At 40.0% G+C, this 25,037-nt stretch overlaps 1 protein-coding gene across 1 annotated transcript in view; it reads left to right on the top strand.

The window, feature by feature from the left end:
• WASHC4 (WASH complex subunit 4) overlaps window positions 1–25,037 on the top strand; it is a 46,404-nt gene that overhangs the window by 3,848 nt on the left and 17,519 nt on the right. The window contains 18 exon segments of the mRNA XM_048500587.1: window positions 791–844; window positions 1,100–1,165; window positions 1,324–1,369; window positions 6,725–6,792; window positions 8,002–8,084; window positions 12,163–12,205; window positions 12,492–12,595; window positions 14,786–14,906; window positions 15,729–15,852; window positions 15,965–16,092; window positions 16,095–16,112; window positions 17,197–17,357; window positions 18,073–18,199; window positions 20,779–20,904; window positions 21,997–22,104; window positions 23,306–23,452; window positions 23,612–23,691; window positions 24,184–24,289. Coding sequence (XP_048356544.1) covers window positions 791–844; window positions 1,100–1,165; window positions 1,324–1,369; window positions 6,725–6,792; window positions 8,002–8,084; window positions 12,163–12,205; window positions 12,492–12,595; window positions 14,786–14,906; window positions 15,729–15,852; window positions 15,965–16,092; window positions 16,095–16,112; window positions 17,197–17,357; window positions 18,073–18,199; window positions 20,779–20,904; window positions 21,997–22,104; window positions 23,306–23,452; window positions 23,612–23,691; window positions 24,184–24,289 — 1,710 coding nt within the window.

Here is a 25,037-nt window from a genome sequence, read left to right as displayed (position 1 = left end):
AGGAAGGCGGGATGGCTGATGGAGCACCAGACTGAACAAGGTTTTCACATGCTGGCAGAAGATGGCAAGAGAAGAGGGCAAGCCAGTCTCGTAAGGCAGAGAGTTCCAGAGTTTAAGAGCCATGCCCAAGAAAGCTATCTCGCAGGTTGCCACCCACCTGATCTCAAAAGGCAGGGGCACCTGAAGCAGGGCCTTGGAAGATGATAGTAATGGTCAGGTTAATTCATAAGGGAGTAGGTGATCCTTTAGGGATACATAAAACTCATAACTGTGTTTGTGTGACTTAGGAACATTGCTTTAAAATACCCTTCTTTAACTCTTCATTTTTAATGGTCCACAGGATTCTCTGAAGACAAGTAAAATTGCTTCTTTCCAGCAGTAATTTCTAGCTATGAGCCTAGTGATAAATCCTGCACAGCTAACTTTTGGCAGGTGTACAAGTAGAGGAATACAGAATTGAGAGAAGCTGCTTGGTTGGTCCTTCCTGTGTGAAAGCCATCATTTATTTAACGTTTGATTTTTGCAATACATTTTTTTTCAAAGAAATCTCATGGCTTAAATATGTTTTCTTTTTGTGTCTTTTAAAAAAAAATGGCAACGAATCATCTCATAGAGAATTGCCTGATGGCAACATCAGTTGTGTTTCCTCCTGGTTTCTCTACATTTGGGAACTCAACTTGACAAAATTTTGTTGTATGATGCATGTTGTCTGATTATTTATGTTGTCTGATGATTTAATCTAGTCAGTCATGTATCAGATTTTGTAGCTTCTATTTTTGCTTAATTTTAGCTTCTGCCTTATGAACAGTCTTCCTTACTTGAACTCATAAAGACAGAAAACAAGGTAAAGTTCTCAAGTGTCACATATCCCAATTAATTAATTAAGTAATTAATTAAAATATTTATATTATGCCATTCTATAATATGTATCCAAGATGTCTTGCAAAAATCATAATAAAATTACAATAAACATATGTAATTGCAGAAACATTAAGTTCTTTATTGTCACTTTTTAATTCATTTGAATATTTGTGAAAAACAATGCTCATTTTTTATGCAATACATATATAAGAATTTGTTTTTCTGTTTTATTTATCAGGTTCTAAACAAAGTCATCACTGTGTATGCAGCCCTTTGCTGTGAAATCAAGAAGCTAAAGTATGAGGTAACATCTTTTTATAGCACAAGTTTATAGTTGGCAAAACTGGTGTCTAGACTTTGTAACATATTCGTGTTCTACAATTTACAGACATAGTTACTTGATTTCTGTATTAATTCCTGTGGAGTTATAATTCAAGGAAAAATCTCTCAATTTGTCCCTAGGCAGAAACAAAATTTTACAATGGCCTCTTGTTTTATGGAGAAGGAGGTAAGTGCTTCTTTAGTTATTCTAATATGTAAAAAGTCTAATGTAGTTAATATTGATTTCAAGATTAAAATTAAGTATCATGTGCTATGGATAGAAATTTACTTGAAAAGTACTTTGTTTTTTGCATGTACCATGACCTTTTTTGCATGAGTCTCTTACAATACTACATTTTATTGTTAGAAGACTACATGCTTTTGACCTCTTCGGTTTCCAACTAACTTTTCCTCTGTTGTTTCCACAAACACTTTCACCATAATATTTTTCTTGGAACCATTTCTGAGCCAGCTTCCTTTGAGTGTGCAATCATAATGAATCAGTGTTTATTCCCCTGCTCCTCCAAACACCTAGCCCTTATCCATGACCCCCTGTAGTTGCCCATGCTTCCCTTCAGCTCTTGGTCAGCCATCCCCCCATCCCACATCTCCTCCCTCCCTCCATTTCCACCCTTCCTTTAAAATGTTTTTCCATGGATAGATTATCAATAGAGTGCTGGTGCGAATGCGCTAGCCAGCACTATGCTAACTTTTTTTTTTGCCATTGTTGAAGGTTAGGATTGTGAAGTGCTTCTTGTCTTTCCTATGGGTGCTGGTGTCCAACTCATTCCATTTTGACTTTAATGTCACATAGTTTAAAAAGGCTGAAGCTGTGACAGACCCCCCGACAATTTCCTCAAATCACCAAGGCAGGGAAACCACTCACTAACCAGAAATGGTAGTGTTTGGCGACAAAAGGCGCTTTCCTTCAGCCCTGTTATCCTCCCAGAAGGTGAAGAAAGCCTGTGATTTAAAAACCTTTCTTGGCAAATCCCTTTATATAAGGCACACAAAATAATACTGAGGCAGAGATAACTTAAAGAGAAAAAAAGATTTATTTAACATGAGAGGAGATGGGAATGGGAGATGAATAACTTGGTAGAAGTAATGGAAGGGGCAGTAGAAATATATATTTGCAACAGAGATCTTTGACAGTTAAGCAGTATTTGTTCTCAGGCACAGGCTTAAATAAGTTTGCTCAGTTTCAATAAGCTTAGATGGTAATAAGTTGTTTTCTAAAATGGTACAGTTACTTTATACTTCAGATGGTACTCTGGCTAATGGATATTCACACTGGGTTCTTTCACTTCAGTACCCTCACTCAACTCTAACAGATATAAAACCCCAAAATGAAAATAAAACACTCTATTTTGAGGAAAATAAAGCAAATCCCCATACAGCAGACTAACTATTCTTTAGGAGTCTTCTTCCCTGTTCCTAGAAGTTCTATTCTTCATTCGTTATATCCTGCATGTGAGCTCCCAGTGGCACCTGGTGGGCCACTGCGAGTAGCAGAGAGCTGGACTAGACGGACTCCGGTCTGATCCAGCTGGCTTGTTCTTATGTTCTTATAGATTTCTTAACGTGGACCCTGAGTAACCTAACCACCAGTTCTCCTAGTTTGTGTATATTTTCTTTCAACCACAATACACAGGGCTGTCACCACAGTAGGACAAGATAGAATTACACACTGACTGCCACTACTTTCTTCAGAGTTTACTTGAAAAGTACTTTTTGTCACAGCAAAGTCAGATAGCTCTTTCCTTCAGCAACTTCACACTCCAAAAGCTTTTCAAATGGTTTTACACAGGGAGTTGTCCTCCTCCTCCTCAGTGTCATCAGATCTTTTACCCACTCAGAGTAGAGGGTTGCCTCGCCCAATCTGGTGGCTTCCCTGTTCCTAGGCCTCTCTGCCTCTCTCTGATTGTAAACAATAATGGCTTCTCGTAGAGATGCACTTATTAAAACACACTTTTCTCTGCAGCCTGTCACAGAAGTCATTATGATCAGCTTATTTATCTAGCAGTGTGAATGGAAATTTAGCAAAACATACTGCAAATTTACCTAAACATCCACACACTGTACATTGCAGGCTATACTATGTTATGCACTCTAAGAACATTTCCTCGATTTCACCCATTTCACCCATCTCTCTCACCCTGGACACTTCTTTCTCAAAGAAACAAAAATACGTATATTTGTTTTGCTATCAAATGGGTAATAGTTTGATGGTGTGTATGTGGAAATGAAAGTCGACGCACAGACTGGATCTCTGGGTTTTTTGGGAGGCATACAGGTGTGCATAATGGTGGAAAGTGCCTCTGTTTGTGGCATCCATTTATAGTACAAACTTTTTCAAATGCGAAGGGGCTGATGGGAATGTACTGTACTGAATGTAGCCACAATGGAGAGATTCTCCAACAAGCAATAAAGATGGTGCTCAGCTAGAAGTTCAGCTGAAGGAGTCTTGGGGAAGAATGGGGGCAGTTTATCAAAAAGGCATGGCCTACGCAAAAAAAGTCACTTGGACACGTTAGGTTGCATCATTGCTACAGGGCCTGCGCAAAAAAAGAAAAAGAAAAGTTGGTGTGTCCAGGACAATCATTCCCCATGTCACAACTGAGTGACGCCCCCCCCCCCCAACCGAACAAATCACTTCATATGCAGACAAGATGAAACTTACTAAAGTGAATAAAAACAACAGCGCAAAGGGAGATGTGCGAACAAAAATAATGGAAAATGATTCAGAGCCTTCAAGATTGATGCCATATATAATACAGGATAAATTCTGTGTGCAGAAAAGGTCTCATCTGATTTATGGTGGGAAGAGCCTCAATCTACTTCAAAACCTGTGAGATCTCTTTGCACAACACAAAGTGTTGAGTGAAGGTGGATCTTGTTCATTCATGTGTGTGTGAGCACACGCACTCATATACTCTGAAGCCATGGAACCTCCTGACTTTACTTCTGGAACCATGAGACTTTACTTATGTGTATCTTCTTGTATGTGAATATTAGGAATGATATTTTGTTGTGTTTACTGCGCCAAATTACCTGAATATTGCTTGTACCAAAACCTTTTATTTTATATTGAAATAAATCCTAAAGCTTTTACAGGTGTGGTTTTGCTGTTTGAAGGATCCAACTCAGGTTTGGCCATGGCAACTGTAAAGTGGGATTGAATTCCGAGGTCCAGGTACAGGACTGGGGAATTAAAATCACCCTAGCTGATGAGGTACTGCCAGCAGGGCTTTGACAGTGGCACACTTCCCCCCCCCCCAACTCCATTATAGCCTCACAACAACCTTGTGAGGATTTGCTTGAAAGAGAATGATAGACCAAGATCATCCAGTGACTTTTTCATGATGAGGATTTGAATCTGGGTCTTCCTAGGCTTATATCCCCTTGACTTTCAATGATGAAATGACAGGTACTGAATTGGACCCTTCCGGGCAATATTTGGCTTAAAGGGCTGGTCTCTGTCTCCCTTTTCACCCCTTTACAATGATAGAGATCACATGGCTTTCAGAACAGACTAATCTTTTGTTGTTGAATTAATTCATGCCATAATGGATGCAGAGGCCTTTTGAGATCCTAGGACAGCATTTGGTGTAGAAATACAGTGGATTAATTCTTTCTTATCTAGTTGATAGATTGCACTAGAGAAATGTTCTTCCTGGGTATGTTATTCAGCAAAAGGCATTTCAGGAGATGGCACATTGCTTCAAAAATGAGTAACTTTAAAATGAATATTTCACCTTATGCTCCTTTTTTATCTTTTGAAAGATACAACGACATGTTGCCAAAATTGAAACAAGGCACTTCCTTTGATTTTTCTGCCTTGCTGGCAGGAAGGAGAGCGTTCTAGCAGCTGCAAGATTCACGCTCCTAAAAAAATTAATGGTTTCTTCCTGTCTGTTTATGGACTAAGCAGTTTAAAAAGAGCAGGCAAACTCAGTACCATACTGGGTGACTGTGTTAACTTGTTCTTTGGAAGAGTTTTTGTCAAATACATTCGTTCCTTTCTTGAGCTACAGTGATGGGAAAAGTTTCATAGCTTTCACTTCCATGTTGGTAAATTTCCTGTCTGTACCATCCTTGTGTGATAAGTGTTTGTGTATTATACTGTTTGAAAACATGCTTGATTTTTTTCATGACTTGAAACAAATCAGGGGTATGTACTTATGCCTGGTGAATACATAATGATGGTCTATGTGCAGTTTTCTGTGTAAAAGTAATACCAATCCAAAAACCATCTCTTGCTACATAGCTCATAGTTGTAATCAAGGATCTCAGCAGCGCATACAGTCGATTAGTATCAAGCAACTAGATTTTATCTACTGATTTACTTTATTTATAGCTGACCTTTCTCACTGAAACTCAGGGTAGATTACATGATGTAAAGCAATACAACTGAATAGCATGAGACATCCAACAGCACAATAGGACTAGGATTATAAAATTAGAAGCAATGCAAAAAGCATCAGAAATAATATATAAGTGGCCCCTTCCACACAATTCAGAATAATGCATTTTCAATCCACTTTCTCAACTGTTTGTAAGTGGATTTTGCTATGCCGCACAATAAAATCCAGCTGCAAAGTGAGGCCCTTTCCGCACGGAGGCGGAAGGGCTTGGGTTGGCGTTTCTGACGCCGACCCGACGACGCTGGGACCGTCCGCATGGACGGTCCCAGAAAGAACTGGGAAGATGGCGCCGCTGGGCGCCGTCGCCCGGTCGACTCACCTGCTCTCCGGCCCTCGGCGCGTTGCCGGGGCCTGGGGACACGCCTCCCCTGCCCTGCGCGCCTTCTTCCGTCAGTATTAGCGGAAGAGCAGGGCAGTATCCCAGAGCCCGGCGATCGCCGATGAGAACTGGGAGAGCAGGTGAGTGATGGCAGGAAGTGGGGGGAGGGGGGGGGGGGGGACAGAAGCGGCTGCGTTACATATGACAGCGGCTTCCAGCCCGGCGTTTTTTAAAGGAATAGTCTTCCCAGGCGCACTCTGAAAACCTTGACTCGAGAAACTTGGCCGGCCCTTCTACAAAGAGAATTAAAGCAGCGGCTCTTGAGAAGCACCTTCGCCCTAATCAATGAATAAGCTGAAGCCTAGGGATGGCGCCGTTTTTGCCGTCTCAGGCCGCCATATTCCACCCGTGTGGAAATGGCCTGAAAGTGGATTGAAAGTGCATTATTCTGCATGTGCGGAAGGGGCCAAACAATGGAAAAAGTAGAATTAAAAAAAGAAGAAAACTGCAATAATAAACAATGGTATAGACTGTAATCCTACTTACATTGCATGAAACGTAACTTGTAGCAGAGAGCAGAGGTATTTTTTTACTTGGCAGTTTTTTCATGGATTAGGCAGCCTTAGAAATTAGACAGCATCAAAAGTTTTTAAATGTTCCAATGAACTGTTACTTTGGAATCCATTTGAGATGTTTAAATTGTAGTTTTCATGACACTGTAAGATCTTCAGAATAATTAATACTGGAGATGATGCATTTTCTAACACCAGAACAATTTCTGTTTTTGCTTTTCCAGCTTTGGATTCCAGTAAAGTAGAAGGAGATAGTCAAATACAAATGGGAAGGTTTATTTCATTTTTACAGGTAAAATGTATCTTTATAATTGTTTGCTACAATTGAAAAGGTGTATTCACACTTTTGGGGGGCCTTTGCACAGGCAGAAACCCTTTTCTAACAGTTTTGTGTGTGGGGAAAAACACAAACTTGACTAACACACAGTGAATTCAGTTGTTTCAACAAAACAAAGTAAAGACATTGAAGGCCTAATTTTAGAAAGGAATATTTAATTTAAAGTACAACTAAAAAGAAAAGACAGTTTGATTTCCCCAGAAACAATTGCCACAGGACTTTTTTGTTTGTTCATTCTTAAATAAAAGCAGAATCTGAGTTGCTCAACTTCCTCTACTTGTTTTACATTTAAAAAAAATCTGGCATAATTTCAGTGGCATGGGATTGCACTGTCTCATTCAGGGTCAAATTCTTGTTTTAAGATGGGGTTGGGAAATTAATTCAGAAATGTCCCAGGGAGAGCTGGCCACCAGCTTATTTTGAAGTTCATTTGATACAGTTGGTCTGAGTACATGTGACAGATATGTGATCTGTTCAGTTTTGCCTGTTGTGCATTCCCTGATTCAGTAGATAAGCTGAATCATAAGATGTTGCGTGGGAAATTTCTGAATGGTTTAGATTTCAAATTTCCCACTGGTTAATTTTTGCTTCTCTCTAACTCTCGAGTCCACTAGCCCTTTCAGTCTCCAGGAGGAGTCCTAATTTAGTCAGTTTCCTGCTAGTGTTTTAGTAAACAGTAAATGCTCTTACGGCCCAGCTGTTAACATAACCATTAATGTCTGTGTCCTAGAGATTTTACAGTTCCAGCTATTAATCTCTGGAGATTCTAAATGGATGTGAAATCATTAAGAATTTATAGACAATGTAATTTGAAAAGTAACTACCAATAAACTGCAAATGTTAAGGGTCTTGATGGTATTTGGGATTGGGCCCTTGTGAGAAGAACACTCTGACATTTTTCTCATGTTTGTTTACAGCTGTGTTGGATTTGACTGTACTGGATATCTTAACATATGCTGTAAAATATATTAGTTAAATGTCAAAATTCAATCTGATAACTAGATTTTAAATAGGTGGTTTTTTTTAGGACTTTCACCTCTATGGGAGTGACTGCACATTATTTTTCAAGTGAAAAAGAGTGTATTGTTTCTAAATCTATGGATGAATATTCTTGTTTCCTGAGGAGATATTTCTAATAAATCTGCATGAAATCTGTTATTTCAGGAGCTGTCTTGTTTTGTGACACGGTGCTATGAAGTAGTGATGAATGTAGTGCATCAGCTGGCTGTCCTTTATACTAGTAACAAGTAAGTACTGTCAGAAGTGATGTCTTTGAATACCGAATGAAAACGTAGCATGTGGAATTCACTGCCTCGAAGTGTGGTGGAGTCTCCTTCTTCGGATGTTTTTAAACAGAGCTTGGATGAACATATGTCGGGAGTTCTTTGATTGTGTGTTCCTGGTTGGCGGGGCTTGGACTTGATGGCCCTTGGGGGTCTCTTCCAACTCTATGATTCTCTGTTGATGTGCTTCCTAATGATGTACATATGAGAAGCTGGGAACATGTGGGAAAGGGCTAGGAAAGATGTGTCTAAAGGATTATGTAAAATCATAAAATGACTTGGTGTCATTTAGCTCAGTATTGTTTGATCTTGCTGGCTTGGCTTTCCAGAAGGGTCTTTCCCAGCATTTGTTGGCGAGACGCTTCTCCGAGGGCACTTTCGCACATGCAGAATAATGCACTTTCAATCCACTTTCACAATGGTTTGCAAGTGGATTTTGCTATTTCGCACAGTAAAATCTAGCCGCAAAGTGCACTGAAAGTGGAGATTGAAAGTGCATTATTCTGCATGTGCAAAAGTACCCTTGGAGATGCCAGGGACTGAATCTGCATCTTAAAGCATATGCTGTATTACTGAGCAATGGCCCTTTCTGCATGCTGAGCTGTCTTGCACAAGTGTTGTTTTCTCCAATAGAATGTTTTTTTTTAAGTGTTTGAACACATCCACATCATTAGTAGAAACAACATTTATGACTTAATTTACATATTACACTAGGTCAGTTGTGGGGATATGGATTGCTTTGCCAGTAATAATATACTCTCATTCTCAGTACCAAGTAAATGTAAAAGTAAGCCCTGTGTGGAGCATATCTGGCCAATCAGTGAAATCAGTGAAAAGTTCTGGTTATTTTGCTTCCAAGTCTGGAGCTGAAATAGGTGGATATCTTCTATACGTCCGTGCTTATAATATTTCTAGCCTGTATTTTCCCCATGTGGGACTCAAAATGGCTAAAATGAGATTAAAATTGAACACTTAGTGATCACATCAAAAAGTATTTCCAATCACAGAGCAAGGATGCCACATGATATACTACTGAAAGATATCCTAGTCCAGGGGTCGGCAACCTTTACCACTCAAAGAGCCATTTGGACCCATTTTCCATGGCCCTGAAGATCTACCGAGCTGCCTCCGGTTCGGCACCTCCACTCACCTTTCCTTCCAGAAGCTGCTCTGCCCAGGGCTGGAGGGAACATTGCCATACTATTTACCCTTGACTACTCCCAGGCGCACCTTGAACCACGAAAGTATAAGGCTGAAAGAGCCGCATGCGGCTCCGGAGGTTGCAGACCCCTGTCCTAGGCTGTGAAGGACTTTAAAAGAAAGAATCAACACCTTAAACTCAGGTTCTTTATATTTATATTATGTATTGTTGTATATTGTGTTGCTTTTTGGCATTACTGTACCCCACTCAGAGCCCTTTGTGGGTTGGGCAGCATACAAAAATTAATAAATAATAATAATAATATAAACGGGCAGCCAATGAAGAATTCTGCAAATAGGTGTGATATGTGTACAATGATTTGCTCCTGATTGCATTTGGTCTCTGCATTTGGTCCATCTGAAGTTTCTCGGTTTCAAGAGGAGGCCCATGTAAAGCACAACAGTAATCTAGCCTTGAGGTTGGCCATTACTTATGGATGTGTTACGGCTAAATCCTGAATCGGAAATGAATCACTAAAGCTAGCTTGTTGAAGAGGAATACAGAATCATAAAGTTATCAGGGGCCACAAAGCCATCTTATTTTAAAACCCCTGTTCCATGCAGGATCAGCCTAGAGCACAGGTGTCAAACTTGCGGCTCTCCAGATGTTATGGACTACAGTTCCCATCATCCCCTGCCAGCATGAGGTAGTCCATAACATCTAGAGGGCTGCAAGTTTGACACCTATGGCCTAGAGAATCCCTGACAAGTGTTTGTTCAGCTGCTGCTTGAAGACTGCCAGAGAGGGGGAGCTCACCATTCCCAAGTGTTCTTGGCTGCCATTCCCCTCTAACAAGGCACGCTGAACTGACTCTGTTTTTGACTGACTGTTAGATGGCCTCATACATGTGTCAAGGTTGTGCTGACCACAAATTCTGGGAAACCTAATTCTCATACTGGTCCACATAAAAACAAAATTTCTTGACAGGTCTGCTTAAAAAGTACGAGACTGTGTGTTATTAAAATGTGATATCTTTCTTTTGGGAGGTCCAAGGGTTACATTAATAATGGCATATTAATGTTGCCAGATGCTTGTAAGCAGTTTTTGATATTATAGTTTCTAGTTGGTCTTTAAAGTTGGAATTATGTGGTAAGTGTTAGCGTGAATCATGTTTGTCGTAAGAAAAGACCAAAAGGGAGATTTCCAGATGTGGAGTTCTATTTGAAGCTGCTGTGAGTGTTTACTTCTGAAAAAAATAAAGCCCCTTTTAAAATGTCGTGTTTAGTCTGGTAAGGGAGTTTGGGAAATCCCTTAATTCTTTACAGATGTTAACGTTAGTCTTCTGGACATACCGTATACTTGCTAAGTATAAAGTCGATTACATATATAAGAGTCGAGGCACCTAATTTTACCACAAAAACTGGGAAGCTTTATTATTTCAGCATTATAGAGTCAGAAAGTGGGAAATGCAGCAGCTGCTGGTAAATTTCAAAAATAAAAATTACATCAATTATATGAGGCATCAGTAGGTTAAATGTTTTTTGAATATTTATTTCAAAGAAAAACAGTAAACGCTGGCTCTGTAAGAATTGGAAAAGAGAGGGGTCCAACAAGAACAATATGGTATCAACAATAACTTTTTAAAAAGTACAAAAACCTTAGCTCGATGGCAACAGCAAGCTAAAAAAACACAAGAGTTAAAAATCCTCCAAAACTGGATTCCTCATCTATCATCTTTATGCGTCCAAATGTGGCTGAGCTTTGTAGATTTTAAGAGAGGGATATTATCAGAAATGGAAAATCTGCTACTGCTAGCTTCCATTTATGAAAACAATGGGGGGATGGGAGCATCCCCTTTGAGGGGACAATAACTTTGGATCCCCTGACCCCAAACTTCACCAAACCTGGTTGCGGTATCATAAAGAGACTCTCCTGATGGGGCCAGCCAGGTTTGGTGGGATTTATTCATTGGAATCCCAAAGTTATGGAACCCTCAAAAAAAGAATTAGCCCATCTACTAACAGCTCCCATTGAAAACAATGATAGGGGATGGGGACACCACCCTCATTTGGGGGGTCCATAACTTTGGACCCCTAAACCAAACTTACCAAACTTGGCTGAGTATCATCATGAGAGGTGTCAATTCTGAGGGTACCCTGGGAATTTTGGTGCCACTAGCGCTATAAAAGCTAAGCCCCCTGCTGGCCGGCGACAGAAGTAAAAGACACAAATTTTTTAATGACCAGGCGCATATAGAAGTTGAGGGGAGCTTTTTCAGCATTAAAAATGTGCTGAAAAATTCGACTTATACATGAGTATATACGGTAGTTCAAATAGTCTCTTTTCAGTATACCCTCAGCTCTTTTAGCAGGTGTTAGTTTTCTCCTGGATTTCTTTGTAGTAGTATTTGGCAGCGCAACTCATTTTCTCAGTGGATGAATTGATTTATGTAATCTTTATTTATATCCAGGCATTCACAGCAGTCAATCTAGGGTGCTATAATAACATTGCCAGTGACATACAGTTATTAAGTCTAACAGTTATATCAGGCCTGTGCCATGCTAAATACTACCCAGCCGACAATTGTTGTGAACTACCAGGGGCTTGTTAGACTTTCTGCTTGGAATTGGTGAAACAGCCTATTGGGCTCCTGGCAGACACAGTACATGGTCCTGTGCTACGTTCGGTTTGATGAGTCACAAGTTGTGTAGAATTAGATATGGGACATTCTCTATTATGTTGCAACCCAGTTAAGAGTTTCTAGTCCTCAAATATTGGGGCCTCTTGCATTTGGAGAATTACTATTCCAGTTATTGTCATTTACTGTGATTTATGGAAGAAAGCAGAAAACCCACTTCCTTGATTATGTGATGTAAAATGTAGTATTGTTTTCTTTTTCAGGAATTCCCCTAAAGTTATAGAGACATCAGGAGTTCATTTTCAGGTGAGTGTTTGGAAAAGTTGATGTTGTGCGTCAGATAACCATGCAAATTCGTAGTCTGGAGCCTCAGTTTGATACTGTTTCCCTCTTCTCTGGAAATGTGAAACTGGAAAATGTAGTTGTGTCTGGGATTTTATACTTTTTTTTCTGTAATGAAGAGAGTCATGCATGCAACAAGACCCGCTTTCATCTCACAGTAGGACCTGCTTTTATCTCAAACAAATGTACTGTAATTAACTATTTTCTTAGGGGAATTAAATCTATGTTGAAATATGTATATTTCCAACAGGCTATGTATGAGCATCTGGGAGAGCTACTGACTGTTTTACTCACATTGGATGAGATAATAGACAATCACACCATGCTGAAAGATCACTGGACCATGTACAAAAGGTGTGTTGACAAAGGGGTTTCTTCTTTAGAAAATAAAAGCACAAACAATGCAGTAGCTGCTTTGAGAGGATCCAGTCCCCCAACCACAGATGCTCCATTGTGTCCATTCATGTCATTGAGGACTTGCTTAGGAGTTTTTTCAGCTTGTGCTGATCAAGTTCCCGATCAAGTTTAGTACCAATTCTCAACTGCTCCTTGGCCCTATTATTGGCTTTCATCACTCTGCTTTTAATGTTAAGGAAATTCTAAATGTTTATTGTACAGAGGTAATTATTGCTGCAGTGACCAACTGAAATTAACTGTTTTAAACTGCTTGTGTATTATTTAAGAGTAACCTTCCTTTTTCTTTCCAGCAGTTATTTATCTTGAATTAGAATTTATATATTTAGAATATTTCTAACTTGTTTCTCCCTGCTCACCGCCCCTGAAAGAGCCTAAAGTGGCTTACAGTAGCAAAAGAAAAATAATGTAAATACGCAGACATACTAATATTGTTTTGGGTTGGCCAAGATTCAGCAGATGGTTCATCCGAGGCAAAACTGTTTGGCTCATGACTGTGATCATGCCCAAGCTTTATAGTTACTTGCAAGAAGAGAAAGATAAACTTAGCTGAGATGGAACTCAGCTACTGCTGTCTAATGACCAGTAAGAGGTCTTTCTTTCTCCAGCCCTCTTGCCAGCATACTGCTAGGAACATTGCTTAGATCTTTTGATAGATATTAGTCCTAATCCAAATGTACTTGTGTGAATTTTCATTCGATTTTGGTTTGTATGGTCATATAATTCACGAGTTAAGAGCTTGGGGCTCTTCTGTTCCAAGGATGACTTTAAACAAATGGAAGGAGTCACATCAAATCTCAAGATTTCCCAGTTCTCCTTACCATGTGAGAGTCCTACTGATTTCTTAAGACTTTTCTTGCTCCATGGGCCCTACAACTCAAGGATTGCACTGCAGCAAAAGTGCCGTAAGAACATAAGAAGTAGCTTGCTGGATCAGACCAGAGTCCATCTAGTCTAGCACTCTGCTACTCGCAGTGGCCCTGCAGGTGCCTTTGGGAGCTCACATGCAGGATGTAGAAAGCTTCAATGGCGCTTCTGCTGCTGCTGCTCCTGAGCACCTGGTCTGCTAAGGCATTTGCAATCTGAGATCAAGGAGGATCAAGATTGGTAGCCATAGATGCGACTTCTCCTCCATAAATCTGTCCCAAGCCCCTTTTAAAAGCTATCCAGGTTAGGTGGCCATCACCACCACCTCCTGTGGCAGCATATTCCAAACACCAATCACTGCGTTAGCATTGAAGAAGTGTTTCCTTTTATTAGTCCTAATTCTTCCCCAGCATTTTTCAATGAATGCCCCCTGGATCTATAGTATTGTGAGAAAGAGAGAAAAATTTCTCTCTGTCAACATTTTCTACCCCATGCATAATTTTATAGACTTCAATCATATCCCCCCTCAGACATCTCCTCTCCAAACTAAAGAGTCCCAAACGCTGCAGCCTCTCCTCATAAGGAAGGTGCTCCAAATATTGATTCCTGAGCAGGTAATTGTTCAAATAGCCCTGGACCTATTATATTAGTAATTTGAAGCTGCTAATTTTGCCCTCTTCTTTCCTGCATTGTGTGCGTTCATCTAGAGGAAGGCAGAGTAAACTTACCACATCCATATGCCATTCCAGTTGTTAAGGGGTCCTGCCACTTAGCCGTTCAAGCATCATAAATCTCTCCTTCCAGCTCCATAAAAGAAAAAGCAGAGATCCTGAGCCCAGGGTGAAGAATTAGAACTTACAGGAATAGAAATGCTTAGCCAGTGCCGCTTCCCTGACCCATATCTACTATAAACTGTTAGTTATTCGATCAGGTAAATTCTCTTTGTCCTCCAATCTTCCTTTCATTCTTTTTTTCCCCTTTTCAACTTTCCCCACTTACCATGAACATTCTAGGAGCATTCTCAGACCTCATTAGGACTCCCTCCTTTAAATATGGAATAACCCCTACTTTGCCTGTGTGTGTCCCTGTATCACTGCCTTCCTGAGAGATGTGGAACAATTAAGCTCACTGTAAGGAAGGATGATGCTAGGGAAATTGCCTGGGCTATGTTAAATGAATTCTGGCTTCAAGAAGTACCAAAGGTGCAACACGTGTGCATGTTGAATTTGCTTTGAGTGGATTGGTGTTATTTTGCTTTGCCAGGTTGTTAAAGTCTGTACATCACAATCCTTCCAAATTTGGTGTCCAGGAGGATAAACTGAAGCCATTTGAGAAACTGCTATTAAAACTGGAAAGCCAGTTATTGGATGGGATGATATTCCAGGTAATATAGTGAATACTGAGCAACATGTTTTTAATGCAGTTAAAATATGTGTTAAACCCCTAAAGAGGTTGCTTTTTCTGACATCACGGTGGTTAAATGGGTAATAATTGAATTTTAAATGTTATATCTTTCCTTAGTCGTGCTTTTAATGTATTCTGGCTTGTGGCCTAACAGCTGCTATAGGTTTATCTTCTGGCTTAGATATTTCAAGTGCTATTAAGAGCAGCTACTTGCCTCTCCTCAAGGGCATGCATGACTGGTTCTTTAGATTGTGCCCTCTGTGTTCTTTTCAGACTTCTTATCTATTTTAAGAATATTGCATGTAGTTGGCTTCTGAATATTTCAGGTTTTGGGAGTGTGTTCCTTACATTTGGGAATGTGACTCAGGAAACATGTGGTGATTTTCAGTAGAATAGGGAGTGTCCCTCCAAGCAATCTATATTGAAATCAATGGCTTCTACTGATAAAATGTAATACTTTTCAGAGGCCTGATTTTTTTTTAATTTGCAGTGGTAACTCCCATGGTTTTGATGAACTTTTGCTACAAGTGACCAACAGGATTTGAGCTAGAAATATTACCTGCCACCTATGACTGACCTCAATTTGTGCCAAATATGCTGGACTGACTGTTAACAACCACTAAACTCAATATTAGTTCCCTTTGAATCACATGTTCAAAATGAATTCAATTAACTAGGATCCCCAAAACAAGGGAGAGCTTCTAAATTCTAAGGTGTTCTTGTGATTGGTTTGCAGTAATGTTTCCAGGAAATTACACTTGATTCTGACAGTGTCAATTACTCTTCTCTTGTCCTCTTCCAGGCTTGTATAGAGCAGCAGTTTGATTGCCTCAATGGCGGCGTCTCAGTGTCAAAGAACAGCTCTTTTGCAGAGGAGTTTGCACATAGTATTCGCACAATTTTTGCCAATGTTGAAGCTAAGCTTGGTAATGCAAGATGGACTGTTTATACATTCACAGTATTGTTTGTAAAAGTTGTTATATGGTTTGTCTAGTATCAAACTTCAAAACTATTCTTTTCTGTGTGTATTTGTACAAGGTGAACCCTCCGAAATTGACCAGAGAGATAAGAGTCACATTGAAGATTTGTGGGCTGTTTGTACACTACATTTCCAAGGGTTTCAGAATTTTGAGATGGTAGACAAGAGAAATTTACACAAATGCGTTCACTGGACATTTGCAAAAAGGTGATGTTTTTGCTGTTTGTAACTTTTCAGTAAAAGTTAAAATTTTCACAAACAGTGTGAACATAACATTAAAATGTGGCTGAGTTTAGGGCCTCTAGCATAATAGAAATATTTAAATTCACTTTCTATTATTCAGTAATCTCTAACTAATGACTTTTTAAATATTTATAGCTAATCGTTTATTGTCTGTGTTATTTCAACTTGTTTCAATTCTCCCTAAACAACAAAAGTGAATATCTTGGACATAAGCAAGAAATCTTGCAACTATCAGCTTGTTGGGGAATAGCCTGCTACTTCCAGGTTACTTCAAAGCGTGTAATTAGTTACTGTCTTTGATTCAGCCTGCTATCATATGAACAACCATATCATTACCATGTTTTCTCAAAAGTAAGTCTTATTTATTATGTGAGAATTAATTCCACATAAGCATGCTGAGGATAGCGTCCTAAATGTAATATAGGGAAGCATTTCTTTTCTATGTGTGTTCAATAGAATATGTTCTCATGATAACATCAATAAAGTAAGTGTTTAGTAATGTGCAGATTATGGCCTGCCTAGTCCAGAGGTTTAGCAGTGGTAGTGTAGGCCTCTTGCCAAACTGAAGTGTCATCCTGTATTTTTTTTAAAAAAAGACTGGCATAGAATACTCATCCCTGTTCTCAGATCCTTTCACCCCTTCTCATTACAGCTCTTTGTTTAAATAGACTGGCACTATACTGATGGATCCTGTTACACAGCTGTAGCTGTGGCTAGTTTAGCTAATACTTTCACGCCACGCCTCCCATCTTCCTATTCTACATTGAGGCAGCAGAGCATAGACTCAGAAGCAGAGCCGGAAATCTAATGTGGAAAAGAAGGGAGGCTTTACCGTACTTCTAGGAGAAGTGTTCAGAGTGGTTTATGAATGTATTTGTTCTATGAGGTACTTAATGTAGTAACTTAATATATCAAGGTATAGGACAGTTCTATTTAGAAGTAAAAAAGTCAGTGTGCTTTTTTCCTGTCTGTTTGAATAATGTTTTTCTGATAAAATCAATAACTTTAAGGTGAACTTATTCGTCTGTTTTTATCATTGATGTGACAGGTGCCAGCTATCACACTTACGGCTAATATAATTTGGTTTGCTGATAACTTTCTGATCCAGAAAATGCCAGCTGCCGCCAAGCTTCTAGATAGGAAAAGCCTTCATGCCATTAAAGCACACAGGGAAAGTTTTCTACAACACAAGGCTCAGTCGCTTACCAAGTAGGTTTTAAAAACAGAACTTTTTACCCTGCAGGGTTCTTAATCTGTGCATTTGAAAAATAATTGTAAAATTCAAAATATGTAGGTACCCAATCCTACACACAGTTTGTGAAAGAGAATTAGTTTGAGGTAAGCCTATTTATGATTGGATGGCTGTCTCAGAGGGAAATGATTCCTTTTATGCTCTCACTGCTCTTTTAGTAATGCAATTATCACTAATGTACTAGCTATAAATGCAATTACAGCTTGTTTACATTGTGTCCCCAAACCACTTAGGTGATTTTGCAGTTGAAGCAAATTGTCTGCTAGCCTGGAACCCATGAAAGCACTGTCATACATTTTCAAATACTTAATGGCAGCTGTCTTTTTACAACATGTGCTTTTTGCCATGTGAATCTGAGGCTTTTCTGGTATATTTGTATTGCCTTGTGAAGGCATTTCCCCTTTTATAAGTGCATAAGCAGCCTTGTTATAAGATTATGCAGTAGTCTTTCTTGCAAAGGAAAGTGTTTAGGACTGGGTTAGCGTTAATTGTCTTTGGGGCTTCAGTCTGACTGCAATTATCGCATGCACTCGTAACTTTGTTTTTATTGAAGAATATTCTGTTGTGGTTACTGAGCTATTAACCACCACTGTTACTGTTACATTTCAGACAAGAACTTCTTGGAGTGATGTCTGACAGAGCCATTGAGTAACCTTATTATTTTCTCTCCAGAGAAATGCAGTCATACTATGTGTTTGTGAGCTCATGGATGATGAAAATGGAATCTATTTTGTCAAAGGAACAACGAATGGATAAGTTTGCTGAAGATCTCACCAACAGGTGCAACATTTTTATACAGGTGTGTGCTAGTGTAAAATCACATGGTTAGAAAATGCTGCTTACTATGTAGCTGGTTTAAGCTCCTGAGACTCCTCTTTACAAGGAAACTGGTAAATTATTCTAAACTATATACCCTATATACTCATGTATAAGTCGAATTTTTCAGCACATTTTTAATGCTGGAAAGAAACACTCGACTTATATGCGGATCATTAAAAATTTTTATTGATAATATTTCTTTTGCCAGCAAGGCCAGCGAGCAGTTTTTTATGCTAGTGGCACCACAATTTCAGGGTACCTTCAGAAGACACTCATGATGATACCAGCCAGGTTTGGTGAAGTTTGGTTCAGGGGGTCCAAAGTTATGGACCCCCAAATGAGGTGCCCCCATCCCCCATTGTTTTCAATGGGAGCTATTAGTAGATGGAGCTACCCTTTTGAGGGTCCATAACTTTGGACCCTCTGAACCAAACTTCACCAAACCTGGCTGGCCTCATCAGGAGAGTCTCTTTATGATACCAACCAGGTTTGGTGAAGTTTGGGTCAGGGGATTCAAAGTTATTGTCCCCCAAAGGGGATGCCCCATCCCCATTGTTTACAATGGGAAGCTAGTAGTAGATTTTCCATTTCTGATAATATCCCTCTCTTAAAATCTAAGTTGGGTTACATTTGAATACGTACAGATGATGATAGGGAATCAGTTTTGGAAGTTTTAACTCTTGTGTTTTAGCTTGGTTGCTGGTTGAGCTAAGGTTTTGTACTTTAAAGTTATTGTTGATACCATATTGTTCTTGTTGACCCTCTTTTCCACTTACAGAGCCAGTTTACTGTTTTTCTTTGAAATAAATATTCAAAAACATTTAACCTACTGATGCCTCAATTGATGTAATTTTATTTTTGAAATTTACCAGCAGCTGCATTTCCCCACCTAGACTTATCTGTGAGTCAATAAGTTTTCCCAGTTTTTTGTGGTAAAATTAGGTGCCTCGAGCTTATATATGAATTAGGCTTATCTGTAATATATGCTCTGGTACATTGCCTTGTACAGTAAAAAACCATACAGATTATGTAGTTTCAGAGAGTAGCCATGTTGGTCTGCAGTAGAACATCTAGATCAGGGGTAGGGAACCTGCGGCTCTCCAGATGTTCAGGAACTACAATTCCCATCAGCCCCTACCAGCATGGCCAATTGGCCATGCTGACAGAGGCTGATGGGATGTAGTTCCTAATTTATCTGGAGAGCTCCCTACCCCTGATCTAGATTCAAGTCCCGTAGGACCTTAAAGACCAACAAGGATGTCAATCAATCAATCAAGCCTTTATTGGCATAATAAACAATAAAATAAATACAGCAAGAGAAAAACTGGTAAAAACCATGGATACACAGAGCAAAGAATAAAATGTTAAGTAAAAAATTGCTGCTGGCTTTTGATAATTTTCCAGAAGAAGTCTGCCACTATCACACAGAAGGAAGGATCTGGATTTTCCCACAAGTAATGTAATCTAAATAAATCAGGGAGATCAGTTGAAAATAAGGGAGTAAGATTCACATACTTGGATCTGATTTCCTTGAATCTGGGGCAGTATAATCATTGGTGGGCCAAAGATTCGACTAAGCCAGCATTACATGGGCACAATCTATTAAACTTTTCCTGATTGTTAAATCTACTGTGTAACAAGGTGGAGGGCATAACATTAAACCTGGTGAGCATTATAGCTATCCTTTGAGCGGGGTTTATTAAACAATGCAGGTAGTGAGCCAAGTGGCCCTGTTCAAATGGAATTGAAAAATAGAGGGGGGAGCAAGTTTTCTTGGCTGCAGTGACTAAAGTGGAAAACTCTCTATCCAGTAATTGGACTTTTCATTTTTTAAAAGCTTCTAAGTAGTACAAGGAACTGAGTGAATCCACTGGCAGTCCTATAGAAATCATCCTCTTTTCGATTATAGAAAACCAGGGGTTGGCATGAGAGTCGAAGAGCAAGCGATGGACCAGGGAATTGCAAACTGAGAGGAAGTGAATCTGCAGCCAGAATCTAAAAGCCCTCCTCCAAACGTCTGATCCCACAGAGCTTTGACCTAGCTCTGGGCAAAGGGCTGTAAAAGGCACTCAGTTTGAGAGTCCAGTTATCTTATGGAAAAATTTGGATTGAAGAGAGTTCAAGAAGTAATTAACAGCTTGGATCCAAATTGGGACTCCATAAAGCAGTTTCGAGGCGACTTGGCCACAGCTGTAGAAGAAGCGTTTTAGCGGAGAAATACTATTAGATGTAGCTAGGAGTGCTGCCTTCCTGTGGACTGTCCATGGGCTGTCCATGAGAGGTTATAATAAGAGGCCAAGATACTTACAGCACTTAACCTGTTCAATTTGGGTGCTGTTCATTGCCCCAAATTTTTTGCGTATAAACTTTTGACAGTCAATGCTCCCTTTGCCAGTTACTTTGTCAGATACCGCTTTTGTAATTGTAAATGTTCTTGTGTCCTGGACTGTTCCGTTTGTGTTGTGAACACTCAGCTTTTCGTCAATAATTTGTTCACACTTTTTGTGTAACAGAGATGTAGTTTGTGGTGATTCATCTTTCCTTCCAATCTATTTCTAGGGTTTTCTGTATGCTTACAGCCTTAGTAACATCATTAAAACTACAATGAATCTACACATGTCAATGCAGAAGCCAATGACTAAAACTTCAGTTAAAGCGTTGTGCAGGCTTGTGGAACTTCTTAAAGTAAGTTGCAAAGCTGTGGGGCCCCTCATTGCCCCTAAAATGAGCCACAGTTGTTTTGCAGCACAATTTGTGCGTTAGGAGATTCACCTGTCCTTAAATTACAAAGCGGAAAGAGGCAGAATAGAGCAGAAGCAAAGAAAACATTCAGATAAAACTTGTGCGTCTAAATAGATCACCACAACTGTGTCTGCTGTGAATGTAGTGTTTTTTTAACTGCATCCTATTTTCTGGACAAAGGATACATGCTGTGTAATTGCGAACCAACTTTTGGTCAGGCGTTTGAAATATGACACCTGAGTTGGAGTCTGACAGTAGCATTTAGGTTTGAGTCATCTTAATGTACTGAGGCCAGCATAGCGTATTGGCATTGATTGGCCCTGTTTGTGAAATGTGTCTAGGCCTGCAGTCTTGGAGCTTAGTTCTAAACCAGGGGTAGGGAACCTGCGGCTCTCCAGATGTTCAGGAACTACAGTTCCCATCAGCCTCTGTCAGCATGGCCAATTGGCCATGCTGGTAGGGGCTGATGGGAATTGTAGTTCCTGAACATCTGGAGAGCCGCAGGTTCCCTACCCCTGTTCTAAACCTTCAGCATGGCTAACTAGCACAGCAGTACATCTCGTACGCTTTCTCTGAAGTGTGCACATTCATATAGTTGTACATTGACAGCCAATCAATTTAACAACCAAATACACATGGGTCAACTGGTTGTGGTGGTATTGTCGAAGGCTTTCACGGCCGGATTCAACTGGTTCTGGTGGGTTTTCCGGGCCACGGCCACACAGTCCGGAAAACACACCAGAACCAACTGGTTGTGGTGGGTTTTCCGGGCTGTGTGACCACGGCCTCACAGCCCGGAAAACCCACCACAACCAGTTGAATCTGGCCATGAATGCCTTCGACAATACACATGGGTCAGTTTTGTAGTGGAAGAGATCAGAATTTCAAGGTCTTGCATGTCGACTGGAGGAGTTAAAGTTTTTGGGGAAAATGGTTTTCCATATGGAGAAGGCAATTGGTATAGGAAAAAAATTGATTCTGACCACAGGTGCAGATTTGTGATGCTAACTCTTTCCAAACTGTGGCTAACTGCAGGCAATAGAGCATATGTTTTACAGAAGAAGTATGATCGTTGCTGATTCAGTCACCCACATAGTTCAGCATCTTCAGCATCAGGCTCTGAATGCTATTTCTGTAGCCAAGGTATGTAACCAGATGTTTTAGTAAGTATTTGTATATGTTGTATCCAAATTCACTGTTAATAGATTGCAAAACACAGATACTACTAATCGGTAAACTCTTTTGAAATGGGACTTGACCAGAATATGCATTGTCATTCATTTCAATTCTATGAGGTTTACGCTAGAGAAGTCCCCATTGTGTTAACTTAAGAAGAGTCCTGCCAGATTTGACAGTGGTCCATCTGGTCCAGCATTCTGTTTCACACAAGAATCAGTCAGTCCCCCTGGAGAGCCAACAAACAGGGCACTGGCCCTGTCTTTCCACCTGTGTGTGCGTTCTTTATCCTTTGCAACCTTTTGCCGCATCTTCAAAACATGACTCTTTACAACTGCAGTGATCTGTTTGGTTTGCCTGCCTTTGTGTTTTTATTCTAGGTAAGAAATCTACATATGCATGTTCAGTTTGAAGTTTCTCATCTTCTCAAATTTCAGTGATTTTTGTTTCATGGAATCTGCTCCAGTTCATGATTGTTTTGTCTTACTACATAACTTTAACCTTGACCTGGGTGTTCCAGGCTAGCCTGATCTTCTCAGATCTCAGAAGCTAAGTAGGGTCAGTTCCAAGGAACCTCCAAGGAACACCAGAGTCGTGACTCAGAGGCAGGCAATGACAAACCACCTCTAAATGTCTCTTGACTTGAAAACCCAGCAGAGTCACCATAAATCATCTGTGATTTGATGGCACAAAAAACACAACTTTAATTCTTAATAGCATTGTGCTGAACCTAAGCCTAAACTGAACATGCGTATGGGGGAGTTGTTAGCGGATTCCTTTTGTGGTGCTTGTAAATTTCATTCTGAATTTTAAAGTGTTACATGCGAGAAGGGAAAAAATATCTGAATTTTAAAATCTCTTTTTCCCAGGTCTTTTAGCACAGTTGCATATGGTGAATATATGGAAAGCCAAACTTTATTTAGAAGCGTATGGATTCCTTTTAAAGAGTTAGATCATTGTGGAGGGGGGGTATTTATTTTGATAGACATATATAGTTTTTAATCACTAATAATGGGTTTGAGGTATTAAATGTCTTCTAGACAGAGTCTTTAGGGTGAAAATCCAGATTAAATGTGGCAGGCTTATACGTACAATTTATTTGCTGCTGAGTCCTCAGTACAAAATCCAAAATGCTCTTTCTGTGCTTGCTTTTTAAAAAAAAATAAAGAAAAGAGTAATTTCTGACAAAAAATACAGTGAGCAACGCCTTGATGTACTCTCTGCTCTTGTATTGGCTGAAAACACCCTCAATGGTCCTAGCACAAAACAGAGACGGCTGATCATTTCCCTTGCTCTCAGTGTTGGCACTCAAATGGTAAGTGTGACAGTTTTTTGGCCTTTATTTGCATTGATTATACATTTCTGTTAGTGGTGATAAACATAAGAAGTTACGTGGTCCATGACTGTCATGTGATTCGTATAGAAGCACTGGGTTCACACAACTGTGAGTCTTTCTGTGTTGTTTACTTTTCAGAGAACTTTTAAAGATGAAGAACTCCTGCCTCTTCAAGTAGTTATGAAAAAGCTGGCCTTAATCAGTGAACTTCAAGAAAGGTAAAGTGAAAACATTACAGTCCAGTGAAAATAGTATAGTAAAAATGTTATAACCTGGAGGAGAAGTAAATGTTGTAGGCCATATCTGGGAGAAAAGTGGGGTATAAATTAGTGAAAAATAGATATGAAATGTCTTGGAGGAGACCACATTGACCCTTGTAGAGTGTGACCTCATACAGTATCATAGCCAACATTTGGTACAAAATTTTGGACACAAAAAGTCAGAATCCTGGGAATCTCAAATTCTGGTTGTCTAAAAATTGTTTCTTGCTGTTCTTGCAGTGAATAGAGATTTGAAAAGATACATGCGTGTGCTGAAATTTCAGAAGCCAGAGGTAGGGGGGACAGAGTAGGGAAGAACGCAACTGTATCTTGTTTAAATTAGAAATATTAGAAAGTGGAAAGGTTAATGAATGAACCATTGCAATCAGTGCTACAAGTTTGCTTTCAATTAGCTCAATTTCTTTTTTTATCAATTCCATTTTTCCCTAGAGTTCGAACACAATGTGACTGCTGCTTCTTGTACTGGCATAGAACTGTGTTTCCAATTTATCTGGATGATGTCTATGAAAATGCAGTAGATGCTGCCAGGTTACATGTAAGTAAAAAAAAAACCCTGAAGAAAACATATTTTCTGTGGCCAAATTTTTTTATGGCGAGATGCCCATTTGCTGTGATTTTTAGGGAAAACTGGAAAACTTACTTTTATTTGGTAGAAGCAAAAACTGTTGTAAAAGTTTGTTTTCGGCAGATCATTGAGATTTGTTTTGCACTTAGCCTTCCATTGATCACTTGAACTGTGGCCTGCACTGACCTGGGGGTCATTTGATCCCCCCCCCATCCCTGTGGTATGTGGCGCCCGTCTGAGCAGCCTCCTTCCCTCCCCAGGCCCTCGAAGGCAGGGCTCTAGAGGTGAGGGTGCAGCTTGTTGCAGCAGGTTAGCCCAGGGACTGACCTGCCGCTGTGGTGCCCATCTGAGCCACCCTCAAGCCCCACCCCTGAGCACGGGATGGGGGGACATGGGGGCTGGGGGGTGCCCAGAGCAGGTGTTGTCCCCGGGTACCATTTCCCCCGATATATCTCTTCTGTTTCCTCATGTAGCGTGTTCCAGGAGAACCATTGCCCTGAAGGGTTTGTGATTAGCAGTTGGTTCTCACTTTGAATTTAGGATGGGTAAAGCTACAAGCTGCAGGTTTCATATCAGACTTGGAGGTAAAGAAAACCCTCCAGAAATCCTCCACCTTTTCCCTCAACTTCTGGGATCCCATCCCAGTATCCAGCTAGCCATGGAGAAAAGGGAAAACCACCACCATGGTAGCCACCTAAGAAAACAGCAAGGTGACCAG

Source organism: Sphaerodactylus townsendi, linkage group LG06 (genome assembly GCF_021028975.2).
Source record: "Sphaerodactylus townsendi isolate TG3544 linkage group LG06, MPM_Stown_v2.3, whole genome shotgun sequence".
Classification (NCBI taxonomy): domain Eukaryota; kingdom Metazoa; phylum Chordata; class Lepidosauria; order Squamata; family Sphaerodactylidae; genus Sphaerodactylus; species Sphaerodactylus townsendi.
Note: the sequence above shows the minus strand (reverse complement) of the source record. Positions and strands in the feature narration are given on the sequence as shown.